General features: G+C 42.7%; 2 protein-coding genes across 3 annotated transcripts; one reads left to right on the top strand and one right to left on the bottom strand.

Moving 5' to 3' along the window:
• Positions 1 to 1,721: 1,721 nt before the first annotated feature.
• On the top strand, positions 1,722 to 9,992 carry LOC101166640 (integral membrane protein 2A). The gene is made up of 6 exons (XM_004073586.4): positions 1,722 to 1,944; positions 2,161 to 2,298; positions 6,708 to 6,887; positions 6,956 to 7,066; positions 7,877 to 8,021; positions 8,697 to 9,992. Exons 1-6 carry the CDS (start codon positions 1,873 to 1,875, stop codon positions 8,789 to 8,791), a joined length of 741 nt encoding a protein of 246 aa, XP_004073634.1. The 5' UTR covers positions 1,722 to 1,872; the 3' UTR covers positions 8,792 to 9,992.
• A 1,880-nt stretch (positions 9,993 to 11,872) lies between these two features.
• Positions 11,873 to 19,015, bottom strand: LOC110015816 (probable G-protein coupled receptor 174). 2 transcript variants are annotated; one of them, XM_020706859.2, is made up of 3 exons: positions 18,829 to 19,015; positions 14,470 to 14,873; positions 11,873 to 12,972 (listed from the first exon to the last, which is right to left on the bottom strand). In XM_020706859.2, the coding sequence occupies exons 2-3, from the start codon at positions 14,659 to 14,661 to the stop codon at positions 12,130 to 12,132; spliced, it is 1,035 nt and encodes a 344-aa protein (XP_020562518.2). In that variant the 5' UTR covers positions 14,662 to 14,873; positions 18,829 to 19,015; the 3' UTR covers positions 11,873 to 12,129. The 2 variants fall into 2 exon arrangements, with proteins under 2 accessions (XP_020562518.2, XP_023815143.1); XM_023959375.1 differs by lacking the exon at positions 18,829 to 19,015 and adding an exon at positions 18,197 to 18,614.
• Positions 19,016 to 19,160: the final 145 nt, after the last annotated feature.

Genomic DNA, 19,160 nt, shown 5'->3' with positions numbered 1-19,160 from the left:
GTAAGCCGAAACCACAGTTAGAGACCTGTCCCCCACCCGGAGGCGGAGGGACATGACCCTCTCGTCCACCGGGGTGAACTCCAACACTTGGCGGCTGAGCTGGGGGCTCACGAGTAAGCCTACGCCAGCCCGCCGTCTCTCACCTTGGGCAACTCCAGAGTGGTAGAGAGTCCAACCCCTCTCTAAGGACTGAGTTTCAGAGCCCAGGCTATGTGTGGAGATGAGCCCGACTATATCTAGACGGTATCTCTCAACCTCTCGCACCAGCTCAGGCTCCTTCCCTCCCAGAGAGGTGACATTCCATGTCCCAAAAGCCAGGTTCCATGATCGGGGTTTGGGCCGCCGAGGCACCCGCCCTCGACTGCCACCCAAACCACATTGCACCGGCCCCTTTTGAGGTCTCCTACGGGTGGTGGGCCCATGGGAGAGTGGTCCCACGTCGCTCCTTCGGGCTGTGCCCGACCGGGACCCGTGGGAAGAGCCCCGGCCACCAGGCGCTCGCCTCCGAGCCCCGACCCTGGGCCTGGCTCCAGAGTGGGGCCCCGGTGACGCCAATCCGGGCGACGTAATCGGGTCCTCGTTGTTTCTTTTCATCAGGGGTTTCTGAACCGCTCTTTGTCTGGCTCGTCACCCAGGACCTGTCTGCCATGGGAGACCCTACCAGGGGCTTAAGCCCCAGACAGCTTAGCTCCTGGGATCACCCGAGCTCTCAAACTCCCCCACCACGTTAAGGTGGCGGTTCACGGGGGAGAGTTGTACAGTTCGATAAGCTAATTCTTCTTTAACAGTTCTGGTACATCACTTGTCCGTCCTGGGAGAGGATCCCTCCTTTATGTGGACGTATCTGACGTTTCTTCTTTGTTTTTTCTTATGGGTTTTGCCTCATTGAGGAGGGTCTGAGGGCAGGGACGCCCAGTTTAGTTTAGTTTAGCAACCAGCTATTATATTTTTATAACTGATTTTATGTTTTGTACAATTAGTGAAGCCCGTTGTGACAACTTTGTTTTAATATTGGGCTATATAGCCAAAACATCAACCAGTGTGACTCAGACATAAATATCTGGCACTGAACAGTCAAGTTTTCCAGATTCCTTGTAATTCTAGAAAGGCAATCAAGTATAGATTTAATTTGTACAAACAAGTAAACAAGAATTAACGGCTAATTCATTCACCTTTATGTTCAATCCAGACACACACTGGACTGTAATGATGGTGGATCGTTTTTTTTGCTGCTGTCACGTGTGTGATGATACTTCATAGTAAAATAAACTAAAATAGATTTATCTCATTTTGAAACAATGTATAATGGCATAGGTCAATTGGATTAGGAGCTTGCCTCAGGCAGATTGATCTGGTTGGATTGTATGAATAGAAATAGATTAAATGAATAATTAATTGATTGCTACACCCCTATTATAATACAATATTATACAACTATAACATAAAATGCGATAACAATTCATATTTAGATGTAATCATAATATATGTAGTTTCAATGAGTGGCCACTAGATGGCGACAGAGTTGCCGCATTGAGTGAGAAGAACCTCGGGGCGCAAAAAACCTTGTTGTTTTCCGTTAACCGTTATTCAAAAACATCTGGATGCGCTTGGAAAGTCGGACTTTAAAAATGTCTTACATTCCCCCCAGCAGATCCCGTTGCAAGAGCGCGAGGACGTCTGACGCGTCATCAATGCATTTCCCACCCCCCCTCCCCCTCCCCACCGGAAGCGCTCGGCAGAGCGGTGGAAGCAAAGTGCGTCACACAGCTGAGCCGCAGAGGAAGACAGCAGAGAACCTCAACCCGCGGCTGCATCGCCGAACAGCACGCCCCGCGTCGCAGAAACCCGAGCCTCCGTCCGCGCGGCAGCATCATGGTGAAGATCGCCTTCAACTCGGCTCTGGCGCACAAGCCGCTCAGCAAAGAGGCTGCGGCCGCTGCCAAGGTGAGCTGACACGGGGGCCCGCGCGTGACCGTAAGCAGCAGGCCCGCGCCGGACGCTCTGAGTCTGAGTGCATCCTGCTCGGGCCGTGGGATTTGCACAATTCCTGCAGACGTTTTGTTTGGCCGCACAGCTGATCTGCACATCACTCAAACGAGGCTGCACGTTATTTGCACCACCGACATTCCTGGTGTCCCCCATCTGTTGTGTTGCGTTCAGGATCCTGAAGCGGCCTCTGTCCCCGTGGTTGCAGAGGGATCAACGGGTCGCTGCCTGCTCACCCTGCTGGGCATAGCCTTCATCCTGAGTGGGCTCATCGTGGGGGCGGCATGTCTGTACCGGTATTTCACCCCAAAGGTAAATTTCAAACTCATTTTCTATTTCCAACTCATCTGCATGTCAGCAGAGAAGAAATGGGGACGTACCTAAAATTTCAAACCCTTATGTCATTGGAAAGGGCTTAAAGAGCTTTCCAATTACATAAAGATCATCCAGATAGCTCAAAGAATGAGAAAGTTGGGCCACTTTTAGTCATAAATTTCTGTCAGATTCTTCTTCCACAAATAAAAAGCAAAGTTGTACAATTTCTGAGACCCAAAACAAGGACATCATAACCTTCTTATTCTTTGTCCGATTCAGGAAAGAAAGGCATCATTACAAAGCTAGTGAAAAGAACTACAGGAAAATCTATATTTATTTCCATATGATCAAATAAACATGACTTATGACCAGAATCGAGACAGAATTAAACAGATGTTTCGGGGCTCAGTAAAGCTTCAGCTTGACCTAAATCAAGTTCAGTGAGGATCACAGTATCTTGAATCAAGAGGAATAGATATATATATATAAATATAAAATATGAATAACCAAGTGGCAGATCCAATTTAAACAGAAATCAAACGTGACACATGAAAAATTGAGTAAAAACTAAATAAATAGTGTTTACAGTCTGAAGAAATGTAAAGATAATGGGTAAAATACAATTAAATATTTGTTAAAGTTCTTGATTCTTTTTAATTTTATGAAAAACAAATACATAAGAATACAACGTCCAATAAGCATATACTCAGTTACATGTGCCCCATAATTCTCAGTAGTCCGATGATCAAATAACATTTAACTGTTATTGATTCATAAAAATAAGTCTTAAAAGTCATTTCGAGCTGATTTTACATGATGATTATAGATAATAACAGAATTACGAAAGAGTATTTTGAGCCCTTTAAATAATTAGACAACTACCTAATCACGTTAAATTTTTTGCAAGCGGTTTTGTGAGTTAGTTATAACTTAGTTAGTTAGTTATATGCACGGATTAAAAAAAAAAGAGAGAAACAGGTCAAAGACAAGTATATCGACTATGTTTTTACCAGATTTGCCCGACTTTACGCAACTTACCGAGAAAGCAATTTTTGTTAGAAGAGAGACTCGTCGCTGCCGCGCGCGCGCAGGTCAAATCGGCGCTGTTGTGGGAGGAATATCCGCCGGAAGTGCTGCGCATAGACACCTCCCTAAAAATGAAAAAATCAGATAGTCTCCATCCAGATTATCTGTCATCAGACTCATAGAAAACAGTAAAAAAAAACTGTCCTGCTACTTTTAAATAAAGTGAAACTAATTATTAAGGGAAAAAACTGCAGTCTCAGGAGGAAGTGGAGGGTTATGTAACATCAGGAAGCATCCCTGCATCTCAATCCGTTGTTTTTATTTTTGGGACAGATTATCTTTAAAGTCCCCCTCTGATGAAAATCTGGATTTTGTTTTGAGTTTTTGACATGGCAATTTTTTAATTTAATGTAATAAAAAAGTCATTTCGTTTTTGCATTTCTGAGTATTTCTCCTTATCTCCTGTCAATCAAACTAAATTAATAAGCCGTTGTGATGTCACAGCGGCCCAGGAGCGCATGTGATCTGCCCACATTTAAGTGCGTCCAAGAATGGATTTTATTTTTAAAATTAAAAATTTATATTCAAAAAATAAAGTTCCAACATTTGTGTTCTCTCTCTCTCTGACTTCATTTGAAGGCTTGCTGTCCTGCATTAACCAGCGACGGTAAAAATAAAAACAAGAATAGAGTCAGGGGACCAGCGGGTCAGTGTTTGGTTCGCCAGCTCGCCTCCCGGAAGCCGACATATCGGGATCACTCCAGCTCCATCAGTCCTGTGCCAGACTGTCCAGGGTGTGCCCGCCTTTGCCCAAAAGCAGCTGCTTTTGGGCAAAGGCGGGCACACCCTGGTTTAGAGAATTGCGCCGGAGGACCTCAGATCGCGTTTGTAGCATTGATATAACATTGAAACTGGCTGCCTCTGCTGGCGGATGGCGTTAACCGTTACCTGAAATCCTAAATTTAACCCTTCTTCTGGGTCAGTGCGATCTACCGTATGTTCAGGACGCCATAGGGCACACTGGATTATAGGGTTTATGAGGGCTTTTTCTGTATTTAACGCATACAAAAGGCACACTGGGTTTTAAGATGGGGGCATGTTAACACAAACCGGTGAAACATGCATGCACGTGTGTTTAAAAAAAATAAAAAAAAATAAAAAGGCAGCAGGAGCAAAACTTGGTTCTTTATTTTTTCAGTCAGCATCCAAAAATCCATCAAAGTCCTCATCTGAAATGAACAGCTGGGCTAAATTTCTTTCAAACACGGCAGGTTTTTCCCTTTCGTCATCGTCAGAGACTATCTTGTTGCCGTGCGGCTCCTCATGCCCCCCCAAGCGTCTTACAGTCCATTCACAGACTGTGGCGTAACTCGCCCGGCGCCGCCTCCCAGTCTTAGTAAAACAGTGTTCGCCATGCGTCATCCACCGCTCCCACGCCGTTCCCAACCTAACTTTGGACGCCCTGTTCACACCGATGTCCAGCGGTTGGAGCTCCTTCGTCAAGCCTCCTGGAACGACAGCGGCTGTGAGATGTCGAGTCGGTCTTCCAACTCGGGGCGCCTCGCCTTGTTTCCGCGGAAACTCAGCCGCGCGGGTCTTCTTGACTTGTCGTGGTTTGTTTTCCAGCTTCCTCCACTCTTTACCGAAGTCACGCAAAAACCCATTAGGCGCACCGCAGCATAGGGCGCTCCGTGCATTTTGAAGAAAATGTAAGACTTGACACATTGTCCAATAAGTGTGGATTTGGAACCAAAAATAGGTCACTTTTCCCCGTTTCTTTATTCTTTAACATAAACTTTTGAGAATAGAGACTGTCAGTCGGTGTCGTTTGTGCCCCCCCCCCTGTGTTAAGCTCTTCACTCATGCATGAAGCAGCTTGCCGAAAGGGGGGGGGGTTGAGGGCGGGGCCTCTGAACTCAGCACCAACAACCAGAGGCTTCAGATAAACATTAAATATTTCTTTTTTTTAAGGACATTTAGGTTGTGGGATTTTGGTTCAAAACCTCATAATCATAATTAAAACACCATGGAGAACTATTTTATTAAAAAGAATTGCCATAAGGGGAATAAAAAAAAAAAAAACAAGGCCTCCTCTGAAGGCCATTAACAGGACAGCAGAACATTTGTTGCCTAGCAACCACTTTAATTAAAGGGTTCTCGTGAGAGCAGGCGATCAGAACGAGGTTTATGTAAGAGAAGCAAGTCACTATTCTGCTTAATAACCGTCTGTTCAGCAGGTGGAGCTGATGGTAAACACCTGTGCGGATGGATGGCTTCCATGCAAATTCTAAAATCATGAAAACTGTGTCTTTGTTGGATTGGTTTTGCCTGTGATCTGGAGAACAAACCCTTATCTCTGATGCGAAACTGATGCCTCAAAGTTTTTAAATGTATTTTGAAAACTTTGCATAGTGTTGGACATTTCTGCATCCAACCAGGAGCAGCTTGAGAGCTGCTTTGTGTTGAACCTCTGTGGCTAGAAGCTGAATTTTGGGCAGAAAAACTGTTATTTTTATCTGTTTTGTGCAACATAAAAGTAGGATTATTTTTACTTGACCAAAAAAACATTCTGTAACTTACAATATTTATGTTTTTTGTTTTTTAATTGAAGGAAGTTTTATTTTGAAAAACTAACATATTCTGTCCACCATGTACATCTAGCGGTAGTTTTTTGCCTCGTCTCCTTACTACCTTGTTTAAAGCGGCTGCTCCAACTACCAAAATAAAAGCCCCAAGGTAACAAATTTAAATAAAAAAAAAAAGAATTTTGAAAGTTTCTTCGGGGAGAAAAGAGCCAGTGAGGAAACAAAAGAGCCTACCAACTTCACAGAAAAAAGAAAAGCTGCATTTAACAGACAAAACCAGGAGTTTTTCTTTAAAATATGAATTCATTGCTACAATTGAATCAAATAAAATTGCTGAGTCATGGAAACGTGTAAAAGGGACATTTAAGATTTTTCCTACAGCAAAGCTAAATTAGGCAGAAAATACTCCTCTGTCAAAGAGAAATGCTTGAATTGAGATATCCGTGTTCATGGAAAACGAGCTGAAATCTTGCCTTTTATTACATTTGTACAAATAAGAAACAACTTTGTTTCATTGAATCTTCATCATCTATGAAATATCTACACATTACCTTTCTCAAACTAAATTTCATCTATTAGCATTTTAATTTGAAAGATAAATATTCAAGACACCGGAAGCTTAAAAAAGTATCGGCCTCCTCTTCCTCCCGTCTCTGGAAAAAATATTGTCTGACTTTTTCAACTAAAACGGTTTAACCTGGCAGTCTCGGGTTCCGAAAGTTCTGTTTTTCTTTTTGGTGATTTAGTTCAAGTTGTGTTTTCACTTCCTGTTGTTGCATCTCGCTCTCCCATCAGAGGCTGTACCACGGCGCCATGCAGTTCAGCGACGTGTTAACCCCCGAGGAGAGCCAGCCGTACTACCTGCCACGGGTGGAGGAGGAGGTGGAAATCTCCGACAACATGGCGGTCATCAGCGTGCCCCCGCCTCGCTTTAGGCCAGGAGACCCCGCGTACATCCTGCATGACTTCCACAGGGTAAAGTTGGGCAGTATTCGGTTCTCAGGAGGAGGCGGGGCCTTGACGCCTTTGATCTCTGTGAGCAGAAGCTGACGGCGTACCTGGACCTGACTCTGAGGACCTGCTTCGTGATCCCCCTCAACACCTCGGTGGTGCTCCCCCCTCAGGACCTCATTGACCTCTTCTCGCAGCTGATGGTGAGGCCTTTCTTTTTGGTTTCCTGCTGTGTATTTCCCTCCACCAAAAAGTTATTTTCAAAATAAAAGGTTTCACTGATAACATTTTCTCATTTCACAAAGATAAAAAAAGTGAGGTGAAAAGCTTCAGTCGCTATCACAAAATATTTCATTAATAAGAAAAATAGAGTAAATATTAGTACGCCTTTCTCTGTGGTGAAACTTGCGTGCTTTGGCAGAATTAAAACATAATTTTTCCATCTCCAATCACCAATAAGGCATGAGTGGACATGCTCTCTTCCCTAGAGGCGTTTTTTTTTTGCCCCAACATAAAAAAAGCACATTTTTTTATGTGATCTGCCAAACACTGGTGCCAACCTTCCACCAGAGGCAAGGTGGGGCTCAGCGTCTTGCCCAAGGACACTTCCACGCAAGGGCGGGAATCAAACCTGCAACCTTTTGAGGTCGACCGCCCTACTGCTGTTTTTTAACCTGTCCTGTCCAACAGCTGAGCAAACAGATGAGAGCTGAAGGCCTCTTGTGTTGGACATATTTTACTGTTACAACAGGGGTTTATGGATCTTCTGACAAACCAGAGGTATATTTGAATAAACCCCTTTTGTAATTTAGCCTAAACTTTATTCATCTTAATCATATTTGTAACAGTTTTTTGTTGGAGAAAAGGAAAGGAGGGAAGAAGAGAGAGATGGATGTCAGTGAAGGGGGGGGGGGGGGGGTAAAAATATGAAGCAGCATAAAGCAACTAGTTGTTTAGAATCATTATGGTCATGTTTAGATGTAATACAGATTTCGTTTTGTTTCGGCCTTCAGTCCGACTCGTACCGCAGCTATCTGGTGCACGAGGACCTGGTGGTGACTGAGCGCATCGACGACGTCAAGCCTCTGGGCTTCTACATTCGCCGACTGTGTGACGGAAAGGAAACCTACAGGATGCAACGCCGTTCCAGCCTGCCAGGTTCGGGCGAGTCACGCAATGAATGTGTCGCAGCTTTTGTGTCTTTAATGTTACTTCTGCGCTCAGCGGACGAGCAGCTTTTCATGAAGCAGTGATGTAGAAACACGAACATAATGTGCAAGGCCGGACATTGACGGGAAAAGGGGATGGACCCACCCCCAATGTGATCGCCTGAAAATACTTAAAAAAATACAATTTACACACGCACAACTTAAAATTACAGCAGCTTAAAACTTACTACGAATTCAAAACGACTCCTACTCATGCAGATCTTTAAATGGTACGCAGCAATCGCCTCATATACACACACACACACAAGAAACTGTTTTTACAAGTGAACACAGTTACACACAAAATGTATCAGTTAAAAATCAAGAGTTACGCACATCCAATGTTACACACACACAGGCAGACACAAGTTACCAATCAAAAGTTACACACAAATCCAATATTACACACACACAGGCAGACACAAGTTACCAATCTAAAGACACACACACAAATCCAAAATTACACACACACACACACACAGGCAGACACAAGTTAGCAATCAAGAGTTAGGCACACACAAATCCAAAGTTACACACAAATCTTTTTTTTTCCATAAAAAGTCACAATCAAAGTCTAGGCCGACAATTAACGTAGAGAAAAAAACAACATTGTGTGTATTTCTAGGCGGAGGCATCGAGAAGCGTTCGGCCGAGGACTGCTTCACCATCCATCACTTTGAGAACAAGTTTGTGACGGAGACCCGGATCTGCAAGGCCTGATGGGAAAGCACAAGCAAAAAAGGGTGGTTGAGCGGCAGAGTGTGAGTCACAGAGGGAACGGAAAAGAGTTGGTGGGAGGTGATGAAACCGACTGCAGAAGAGAGCTACTTTTGTACAAAAACTCCGGTGTTTGCCTCTTGCTTTTTCAGCTAGTGTCGAGTCGATTTAAGTTCCCGCATTTGAACCTATAAGCCTCTCCTCTGCCCCAAACATGCAGACGTCTTAGCTGTTTTGCTCAATATTCTCTAGCTTATGTGTTGCAATTAACCCAAGTTGAGTTTCCGTTGACGATGGTTTTGTTGCTGTAGCTTTCTGCAAACACATTTTATTGCTGTTACTGTGTTCTAACACCTTATGATTGGAATTGTTAGTCGTTCTGCTGAAAAGTGAAATCCTTCATGTCAGACATGTCTTGTGTGATCCTACTCATGCCAGTAACCTAAAAACAGATGTGTCCGTATATACTACTATAGGAGTAATAGCATTGATGTTTCCGGGCAAGCGCAAGTACATTACACACGTAGGAGTCCTTTTCATTCCTTTTTATCGACGATCCGAGATGCACACGACCGGTTCTGTAGATACTTCTATTACCCCAGACCTCTTCTGTTTGTGTTGTGTATTAGCGTAACCAATCGTAAGCACTCTGGCACCGTCGACATGCAGGTATTGTGTTTGAAAAATGAAAGAAATTGCACACTGAAACCGAAAGATTCCAGTTTGAAGACCGGATGAGGAAAAAGGGAAATTTCACAAGCCGAAAGCATCATTTTTCTAATTTGAAGTCTGATTTTAAAATTTGAGAGTTCCTGATTTATTGTTCTTGGAGACTGCTGTAAGAATTTTTGTTTTAGTTTTACCAGAACAGCTTAGCTGCTTGGATTTGTTTGAAGTGATTAACTTTTACGTCGGTTTGTTTGTAAAGCAATTCAAAGTGCTTTGCAGAAAAATAATTGATAGATACAATTTAATAAAAGTGTGAGCAATAAAAATGTTATTAAATTAGAAAAAGAAAAAAACCTTGTGTTGAATAACTTGAGTCATTTTAGTTGGTTCTGGGAGACAATCAGTGAGAAGTTAAAGTTGGCTTTGGACTACTTTTGTAAAAGAACGCTTCAAGATTTGAATGAAATGTGTGTACACTACTAAACCGAGCTGAACCTGGTTGTTGAATAAAGTTTCTTTTCTTTACCTACCGAAAGCGTTGCCTTGTTTGTCTTTGTCGTGCATTAAAATACACTTTTTCTTTCTCTAAAAGCTGTTCCAGGGAAAAAACAAAAACCACAGAAAATAACTATAAACCTCTTTTTGGCTTCTTTTTTGCAACAAACTGATGTTTTTCATTGAAAGACCCACTCCGATGCTCCTTTTTGGTATTTTAAAGTGTTCCCTGTGGTCTTTTAACTATGGTTATGCTGTCTTTAGCGAAAATCAAAACACCTGTTTTCTATGACATTTCTGTAGAGCTGCAGTAGTTCATTAGAAATTCACCTCTAGTCATGAGTACTGAGAGCTCTCTGTTTACACTCTTTACAGTAAGCTTACAGCCCCTCATACCCCCAACCTAACATTACAAGTGCAGCTAAAATAGCGAGCAGAATTGGGGCTATCCAGCTGTACATGGATCTATCTGTCTGCAGGTGGACGCACCAGAATGTAGCGGAGCAGAGAGATGACGAGGGCCGGCACTGTTAAATCTGAGGCCATGGGTCTAAACCGGAGAAAGGTAGTTTGCCATCTCTCTGTGGGTGGAGTGTCCTTGTCCCAGGTGGAGGAGTTTAAATGAGGGAAGGGAGGGAAGACCAGAGCGTGAGATTGACAGGCGGATCGGGGCAGCGTCCGTAGTTTTGCGGTCGCTGTATCGGTCCGTCGTGGTGAAGAGAGAGCTTAGCCAGAAAGCAAAGCTCTCACTTTACCAGTCGATCTGCGTTACAATTCTCACTTATGTACATGAGCTCCGGGTCATGACCGAAAGAACCAGGTCCCGCATACAAGCGACCGAGATGAGCTTCCTCCGTAGGGTGGCTGGGCGCTCCCTTAGAGATACGGCGAGAAGCTCAGTCATCAGCAGAGAGCTCAGATTAGAACATCCAGAGGAGCCAGTTGAGGTGGCTTAGCCTGGATGCCTCTTGGATGCCTCCCTGTGGAGGTATTCCAGGCATGTCCCGCTGGGCGGAGGCCCCGTTAAGACCCAGGACACGCTGGACAGACTACGTCTCTCAGCTGACCTAGGAACTTCTCCGGGTCCCCCTGGAGGAGCTGGAGGAAGTGGCCGGGGCGAGGGAAGTCTGGGTATCTTTGCTTAGACTGCTGCCTCTCTGACCTGGTCCTGGATGAGTGGAAGAAGATGGATAGATAGAACTCATGATTTTGATTTCAGGTTAATTTGTGAAAAGCAACTATTCCACGCTCAGGTAATTCAGCTGAATATCAGATTTTCAAAGGTCACGTTGTTGGGTAATGAGTCTGGTCTTAGTGAAAAATTGCAGAAGATCTTCAAATTCCACTGTTAAGAGAATTATAGTACAATTCAAAGAAAGAGAGAAAAGAATCAACAGATTCTTGCCCCTGTTGATCTGGGCCTTCAAAAAAGAAGCTTTGCGGTTTGAAGAGAATTAAAAACAAGTTGACGAAGCTCATCAGTTCAAAGCTGAAAGGATTTTCTGAATTGAAAACTGCAAAGGGAGTGTCTACGAAGAACTAAAGTGAGTTGTCCTACTGTCGATTATGTTGTAATTGTTCGCTTTGCGTATTAAATAAAGAAATTTAAAAATTACCTTTTGCATGACTGCGTCGTAAAATATTAGGTTTCTGACCAAAATCCTACACCAATCTATACACTTTTCTGACTGAATCCCTTTCAGAGGAAAAGGGTTGCTGGAGCCTATCCAGCAACCCTTTTCCTCTCTGTTCTGGTGACCATAGACCTTCATTTTACTATTTTATTTAGTGGCCTATTGACAAGAAACACACGTTAGGATTGATTGAAGAGCTGAGTTTATAGGTTTAAATCTTTAGAGTTTTAAATCTTGTTTAAAGCTTGTTCTGGTTGTAAATATGTATTTAAATACAGGAGACCAATTGGCAATTGAGTGGTTTATTTGTCTGACAGTTAATCAGAATTTCGAACAAGCTATCCAACGGATAAGATGAGAATACAAAAATGTTCTACTTTTTGTGTACTCTGTGATCATGACTGGTTTGTTAAATTCTCGTTTAATAGGACAATGGTGCAAAAAAAAGATAGAAAAACAGGTTTTTAATGACAAAAATAACATGTCACAACACAAACTAATCTACAGATTTTCACATACTTTGGTAAATTTGTATCCCTCTTCTCAGGGTGAGGGAGTCACTGTCTGCATTGGGGATAACAGAAGATCTACATTTATACTTTCAAAATCTCCTCCACTTATGCAGGACGTTTGCCGGTGTAAAGTATTGCTCTCTGAAACGTTAGTAGTCCTTAGTCGTCTCCAGAATTCATAAGTGGTGAAATAGTACATGAGTGGATCCAGGCTACAGTTCAAGCTGGCCAGGCAGAGGGTCAGTGTGTGACAACGCTTAATGAAGTTCATGACAGAGCAGTTGCCCAGGCTGTTGGATTTGGCCAGGAAATCGAGGGGCAAGGTCACGTGATAAGGGGCAAAGCACACCAAGAAAACAATGGTACAGCTCAGCACCATTCTTAAGGCCCTTTTCTTTTCCCCTTTGTCACGAATCGCTTCCGCTGTCGTCTCCCGGAGGCTCCCGGCAGTGTAACATGCACAAACCAGCACCACAATCAAAGGGATAATAAAACCCCCTAATTCTGCCAGGACTAGTAGAACCCCAACTGTCGGGGCACTGATGTTCTTCATGGGAAGCTCTGAAAAGCAACTCATGGACTGATTGCTGCCAGAATCCGAGCTGGGGTACCTCAGCAAAGGGAAAGCCAGGCAGAAAAGTGAGATGACCAACCAGCCAAGTCCACAAACGAGAAGATCTCCCTTCTTCTTGGATGAGTTATAAATCAGTGGGCATTTGATCAGCTGGCAGCGGCGAACGCTGATGCACGTCAGGAAGAAGATGGACGCGTACATGTTGACGTACTTGACATAGAAACAGGCCATGCAGAGAAAATGTCCAAAAGGCCAGGTCCTGTTCAGGTAGTAGTAGATCCGTAGAGGCAAGGATAGAACCTGGGGAGAGGTGCACAAGTGTCTCATTAAGATGTTCAAACAAGAAAAACCACAGGTTAATCAGCATAATTGGACATGTTTAAGATGATCTTAAATGGCTTTTGTGTATCATTTATACATGTTTTGTTGTGTTGTGGGGGGTGTTGTAGACTCCCCCCCCCAAAAAAAAGGCAAAAATGCTTTGCTCCATTTATCAATGTAGGTTTTTGTTTAAAAATGTTTCCCTTGTAATTCTGAAAGGCTGCAAATATCACATACAACTTTGAGTATTTTACTATCTTGAGAGTTTTGGAGGAAAAAAATCAGTCTCACAACTTTAAAACATGTGTTTAATGTTCAGTATCTCCGCTCTTTTTCTCTTCTTCATCAGTTAACTTTGGCATTCCACAAGCCTCTTTTCCTGGTCCCATTTTGTTCTTCCTGCACATGTTGCCAGTAAAGGAAACGTGATCAAGTTTCACTGCTATGCTGATGACACTCAGCTTTTTCTATCACTGATGTAAACATTACATTGATACGTAGCCAAAGGTAGGCTATGATTATTTACATTTTACTAAGAGCAAAGAGAGGTTTATGAACTCTGTTTTACTAGTATTATGGTATTATTTACTATACTATATAAAAGAGTTTGTGCCACTTTTTGCTTATGTAAGAGCACTTCAGGAGCATTCAAATCTTCTTTTATCTGAGACTTTTTCTTTTAAGTCAAAGCCGTTTCATTATTCTTTATCACCTTGAAAAAGGGCTCCTTTGTTTTATAGCTTTATGGCTGGTCTTGTTATGCATTTTATGCTGCTGCCAGCGAGGCTTTCTACTATTATCTCTGCTAAGTTGAGAAAGTGCATCGTCCAGAACCAAAGTGCAAACTGAAACATGCCTCTTCTTTTCTAGATTTATTCTTCAATTACTGAGTGGCCTAGAACCTTAGCTCTTCTCCTGTCTCCTTCAGCCCCTTGCTCTCATATTGATAGCAATATAAATGTCTGGTTTTTATGATTTATTTTTTGCCCACCGTAAAAAAAAAAGATTTAAAAAAAATTGCATTATCATGTAAGAAAACTGTTAGATTAATGGAAAACCTCCAACTTTCAATTCAAGTTTTTACGTTGGGAAAGTCAAACTATACTTAGGCAGGACTAAAATACTTCATTATGAGTAATTGCTATTTTGGGGATGTTTTAAAAACTTCCCCAACATTGCTGGTATTTGATGGAAGTTAAAACAGTTGCCTTTAAAAACTCTAACTGCAAGCCCATAGCATGACAGCTCCACTTCCATGCTTCAGACAGATGAATCATATTTATAACATTTTTTCAACCTTTTCTCACAACATTTCTGGGTTTGCTACAGATAACACGATCTTTTAAAAATAATTTCCTGAGTTAATAAAATGAACTGCATTTTTCTCCATCTCATTTCTGACTAACATTTTTCTTCTTGTACTGATTATAGAAGATGGCAGAAAAAACAAAAGTCTTGTGGAGATTGTTGAAGTACCTGCAGCAGGTCAGACAAAGCCAGGTTCATCATGAACAAAACAGCCTTCTTGGTCTCCTTGATGTAGATCTTGAACACCCAGAGTGCCAGGATGTTGAAGATCAGACCGGGCGCTAAGATCACGCTGTAGACCACTGCATACACTTTGTGCTGGTAATCCTTCAAACTCGAATCATCGCAGGTTTCATTCATCTTAAGCCAAGAACTTCAAATGTCGAAAGGTTCTCTAGCCAATTCGCAGAAAAGAAGTAGAAGAGGAAGTTGTTTGAAGCTCGCTGGCGTTCAGGTAGGAGCTTCTGCGCTGTCCATCATGGCGAGGAGGGGTTCATCCTGCTGTCTCTCTGGGTAGTCTTTTGGAGGTGCAGGCGGTTGTTTCGCACTGACAAGCGGTCAGGGTTTAGGCTCTGCAGAAAGAAAATAACGTGCATCTCAGGAGAATGATCACAACTATGTGCAGGAACCTGTTTCCTCTCTGCCTGAGCTTCCTCGTTTAAATGCTGAAGAGGAAACACAGCTGCTCTTCTGCCCAGAACAAACTGGATCAACCTCTTCCCAGGTGCATGCTGGGATAGGGGAAACTTGGATAGCTCCACATGAGCATCCACATCATTTGCTTGTTGCATGGGCAGATACACATCATGTTTTAATAAAAGACACTTACCTGCTGTGTAACACTGATCACATTGTTTCCCTGTTTGCCACACATGGCTGTATTCTCTCACATTGCCAACAACCGTGGGTGAAACTAGCCTTGATGGTCCCATTAGGCAAATTGGACCATGTCAACAATGCCAAAGAAGCATTATATCTCAGTAAGCGTACTGTATGGAGACTTTCTAAAACAGGAAACTCACAGAGCAGCTTGCGACTCTTGGTATGTCCTACACAATAAATCTTCTACAGATACTGGTGTTTAAAATCTGATGGAAACTCTGCTTCACCCACAACTGTAAACATCAGTGGGCGTTCAAGCAGCAAAGAGCTGGAATTAGTCATCCTTAGAAGTCCCTTTTTTCTACCTAGAGCTCACTACAAGCCATCACTGTGCAATGATATTTTTCAAGCGTGCAAACAGGAAATTGGGATGTTTAAAAAAACATCTGAATGTTTTACATATCATGCCTGTAACAGTATACCTCTTTTGCTTTTTCTGATTAGGATCACTGAAAGGGGAGTGCCAAAAGCATAGAGAAAGGTGGTTCACAACACTCATTCATTAGCTTTAGGACTTTTTTTAACCTTTTTATCTGGCTAATGCATAGAAAATGATTTTTCATGGCTCTGAAATCAGTAACCAATGGCAGAGTGCGACCTGTTTGGGATGTTTGCGCGCTTCAGTTTAGACTGAAAACTTACTGTTCTGGCATTTAGTGAACATGAGTTGCAGAACATGTGCTTCTACCTTGATGAAGGCCCAAAGCGCGTTACAGTCACAATCCCCCATGCACACACTGATGGTAGCGCAGCTGTCTGACACCGGCTGCAACCTACAACCACCAGGAGCAATGTGCATAAGCAGGCAAAGCGGGAACCAAACCCGTGATCCTCCAGAGATTGACCGCTTTACCTTTGCCCCACGATTTTTGCAAAGTTCTCAAAGATTTGTGCAAAACGTGAGCAATGAAGGAGTAATAACTACCGCTACGTGTGCTTAACCCGCATGCTCCACAGCTGGACTGCACAGCTGGTTTGAGTTTCCATCACCATGAAATATGTTAAAAGAATGTAAAGAATTAAGTCTTCTTTATCTTCTTCATTTAAAGTTTCATCTTTCCTTGTAGGAGTTGACAGGGGCTGACGTTTGATTAGGCGAAATGCGTGCAAAGGAGAAGAAGCTTTTCTTTAGTTTGTTGGGTCGTCTTACAGACCAGGGCCAGTTTGACAACTGCTGGGTGTCCGAGTTGGGTTAGGAATTCCTCAACTTATACAGCACAAATGGTCTCAATTCCAACCTTTTGCCCTATTCTTTCATTATAACCACAATTTTATCAGTTAAGCACTAATAAGGGAGACAGGCTCTGTAAGAATAAACACAGAACTTATTGTTTTTAGGTCAGGAATTATTCTATTTTTTTCAGCCTTGACTGATCAGCCTTTGGGTTACTTCTGCAGGGTAACATGTAAAAACAAAAGGAAGTAAAAGATACCAGCCATGAAACCAAGAAAATACTGTTTTAAATGAACAAACGTGTTCAAAATGCAAAGTTAGAATGCTCACATTTGATTACTGAAAGAAAGATCAAGGAAGTGAGTGTCTTTTTTAAAGGTATGATGAACGCAACATGTAACAGGACATTTTTTTCCGCCTCAGTGGCTTTGGCGCAATTTCAAAACGAAAAAAGGAGGTCACTTCCAGGAACTTGGGGCTGGTGTTACTTCTCTGTCAGTACATCTTTATGTCTTCATTCTGAACCGATAGGCGAATCGCCCGTCTTTCCTCCTAGCCAATCACAGTCATATACAATGTCCTCTTGTTTATTGCAGGAGTTACGGTCTACGAATAAGCAGCATTAGAAGCATGATATAAGTTTTAAGGTTGTAAAACTTCAGAGAGACCTGAAAATGTTCACACTTTTTCAAAGTCGAAATATTTGCAGAAAAATAAGTATAGAATGAAAACAAGGATCTGATTGCGATCAAATGTTTATGTAGATCTGGCAAATTGAATGCACTCTGAATAACAGACACAGCATTGAGGAGATTAATCAGTACACAGTGTGCTGTTAAAAAGCACGCAAAATTTCACAGAAAGAAATCTGCAAACGTTGAGACAGCAAAAGATGGAACGTGATATAGTGAGGGAACACTGTATTGGCCTTTAAATTCATGGATGTTGAACTCTCCGCATTCCAGACGGCTTCGCTGGCCCCCGTTTTCCACCTGGAATGATGCTTTGGGATGGTACTAAACCACCACCAGCAGCATCTCAGCTCTGGAATGTATTCACCTTCGGTCTGCCAGGGTTGGCCAACCTGCTTCCCTGCCTGTTTTCCAGCTCTCCCTGGACTGTTGGAAGCTGACGACCTCAAATCAGGTGTTCAGTCAGTCAGGATGTGGAATCACTTCAGACAGCTCAACAACAGAAAGCTGGAAATCAGGCAGGGATGTGGCTCTTGAGGACCAGAGTTGGCCAGCACACAAGACGACTTTGACCTAGAGCCTAACCACCAAAAATGTAAGGACTTATTCGTTTCCGTAGCCTTTCGCCCCAAAGATTTAGCCTTTGACTTGTGAATTAAAGCTTGTTTGAAAACAAAACTCATTAAAGCCATTAAATGTTTAACCAAAAAGCCATTCATAAGAGGGACTTTTCACATTCACTTTGACTCAAAGCCCACGTGTTCTAAATCTGCCTACATGTCTTAGTCACTGTCACAGTTTTTTCAACCAGTTTGGAAAGTTGCTCTGAGAGACTGAAAAGGCGTTATGTCATGAAGTGAATTCTCACTATCATAATTATCAGTAGTCGTAGTAGTAGTATATTTTTAACACTACGTCTAAACAAACAGCCTGGTTTTGAATTTACACTAATACCAGTTGCACTGAGTGAAACTCATCCTTTATCTCTATACTTCTGAGTCTTTTAATTCAATATTGCACACAAATAAACCCAACTTTTACTCTGAGAATCAAGGAGGTAAGAGGATCAAATGTGTCTTTACAAGCCAATGAAGCATTTATGAGCCTGATTCTTTTATTGAACATGTAGTTTTTTGCAGGAACTTACCTAAATGCAGCCCAGCAGAAAAATGTAGAGCTTCATTTTAAAATGCACCTAAGCAGACCATAAAAAGTCCTGATGGTGGGTCTTGAAGAGATTGTGTACGCGGAACCTCAACGGAGCTTCTCCGGTAAACTTTGTTCCTCCGCACCGACCCCTGAACCCTGTTACTGATTCTCCATTTATCAATCCCAGCATGGACCGTCCGATAAGGACTTCCAGCCTTTCTCTGCAACGTGAACAGACTACTGACTCTGACGCTGACTTACCAGCTTGTAGTTCTCTTTTCCTCCCATATGCTGTCAGTGATAAACTCTTCACAACACATGTGTGGTCTATAGCCCTTAACCTTAGCCTAACGTCTAAAGTTCTTCCGCTTAAGTGCAGGGTTTGGGGTTTTTCTGCTCTGACGGGACGTCTAACCAGTGACGGCCCTGGTCCCTCCACTTGTGAGTTGCTCAGAAACAAGCACAATCCACATGGAGGCACGAAGGAGAAACTAAGACACACACCCTCAGCATGACACACATTCCTCACACCGATGGAACATCTCAGATCCTCCATGAAAATGAGGCTCCACAGTGACAGAAAACCAAAACATGTTTCCATTCGAATCAGCCGGGGTCATAAACTCTCACCTCTGTGTTTTGAGGGTTTCGGCTTCACAAAAGCAGAACCTTGAGACTCTTGTTTCCTCCTCTTCATCCACTCTTTTAAAATCCCTTTTAGTGTCAGGAATTGATCTATGTTTCCATGCAGTTTGTCTCCTAAAATGTGTCTTAAGTCTGTTGTCCCACTCCTAGTGTGAAACTGAGCTGTACTGGAGGTTTTGACTCACACACACAGGGCTTCCTGTGAAAAGGAAGGGGGTGTGGTTTTCAAGACTTTACCTATACTTCTGCTATTCCTCTTACACATTTTTCTTTTAGTGTAAGCTGAAACCGCACGACAAAAAAAAACCACATAAAGT

This window comes from Oryzias latipes, chromosome 10 (assembly GCF_002234675.1).
Source record: "Oryzias latipes chromosome 10, ASM223467v1".
NCBI lineage: Eukaryota > Metazoa > Chordata > Actinopteri > Beloniformes > Adrianichthyidae > Oryzias > Oryzias latipes.
This window is presented reverse-complemented; position numbering and strand designations above follow the sequence as displayed.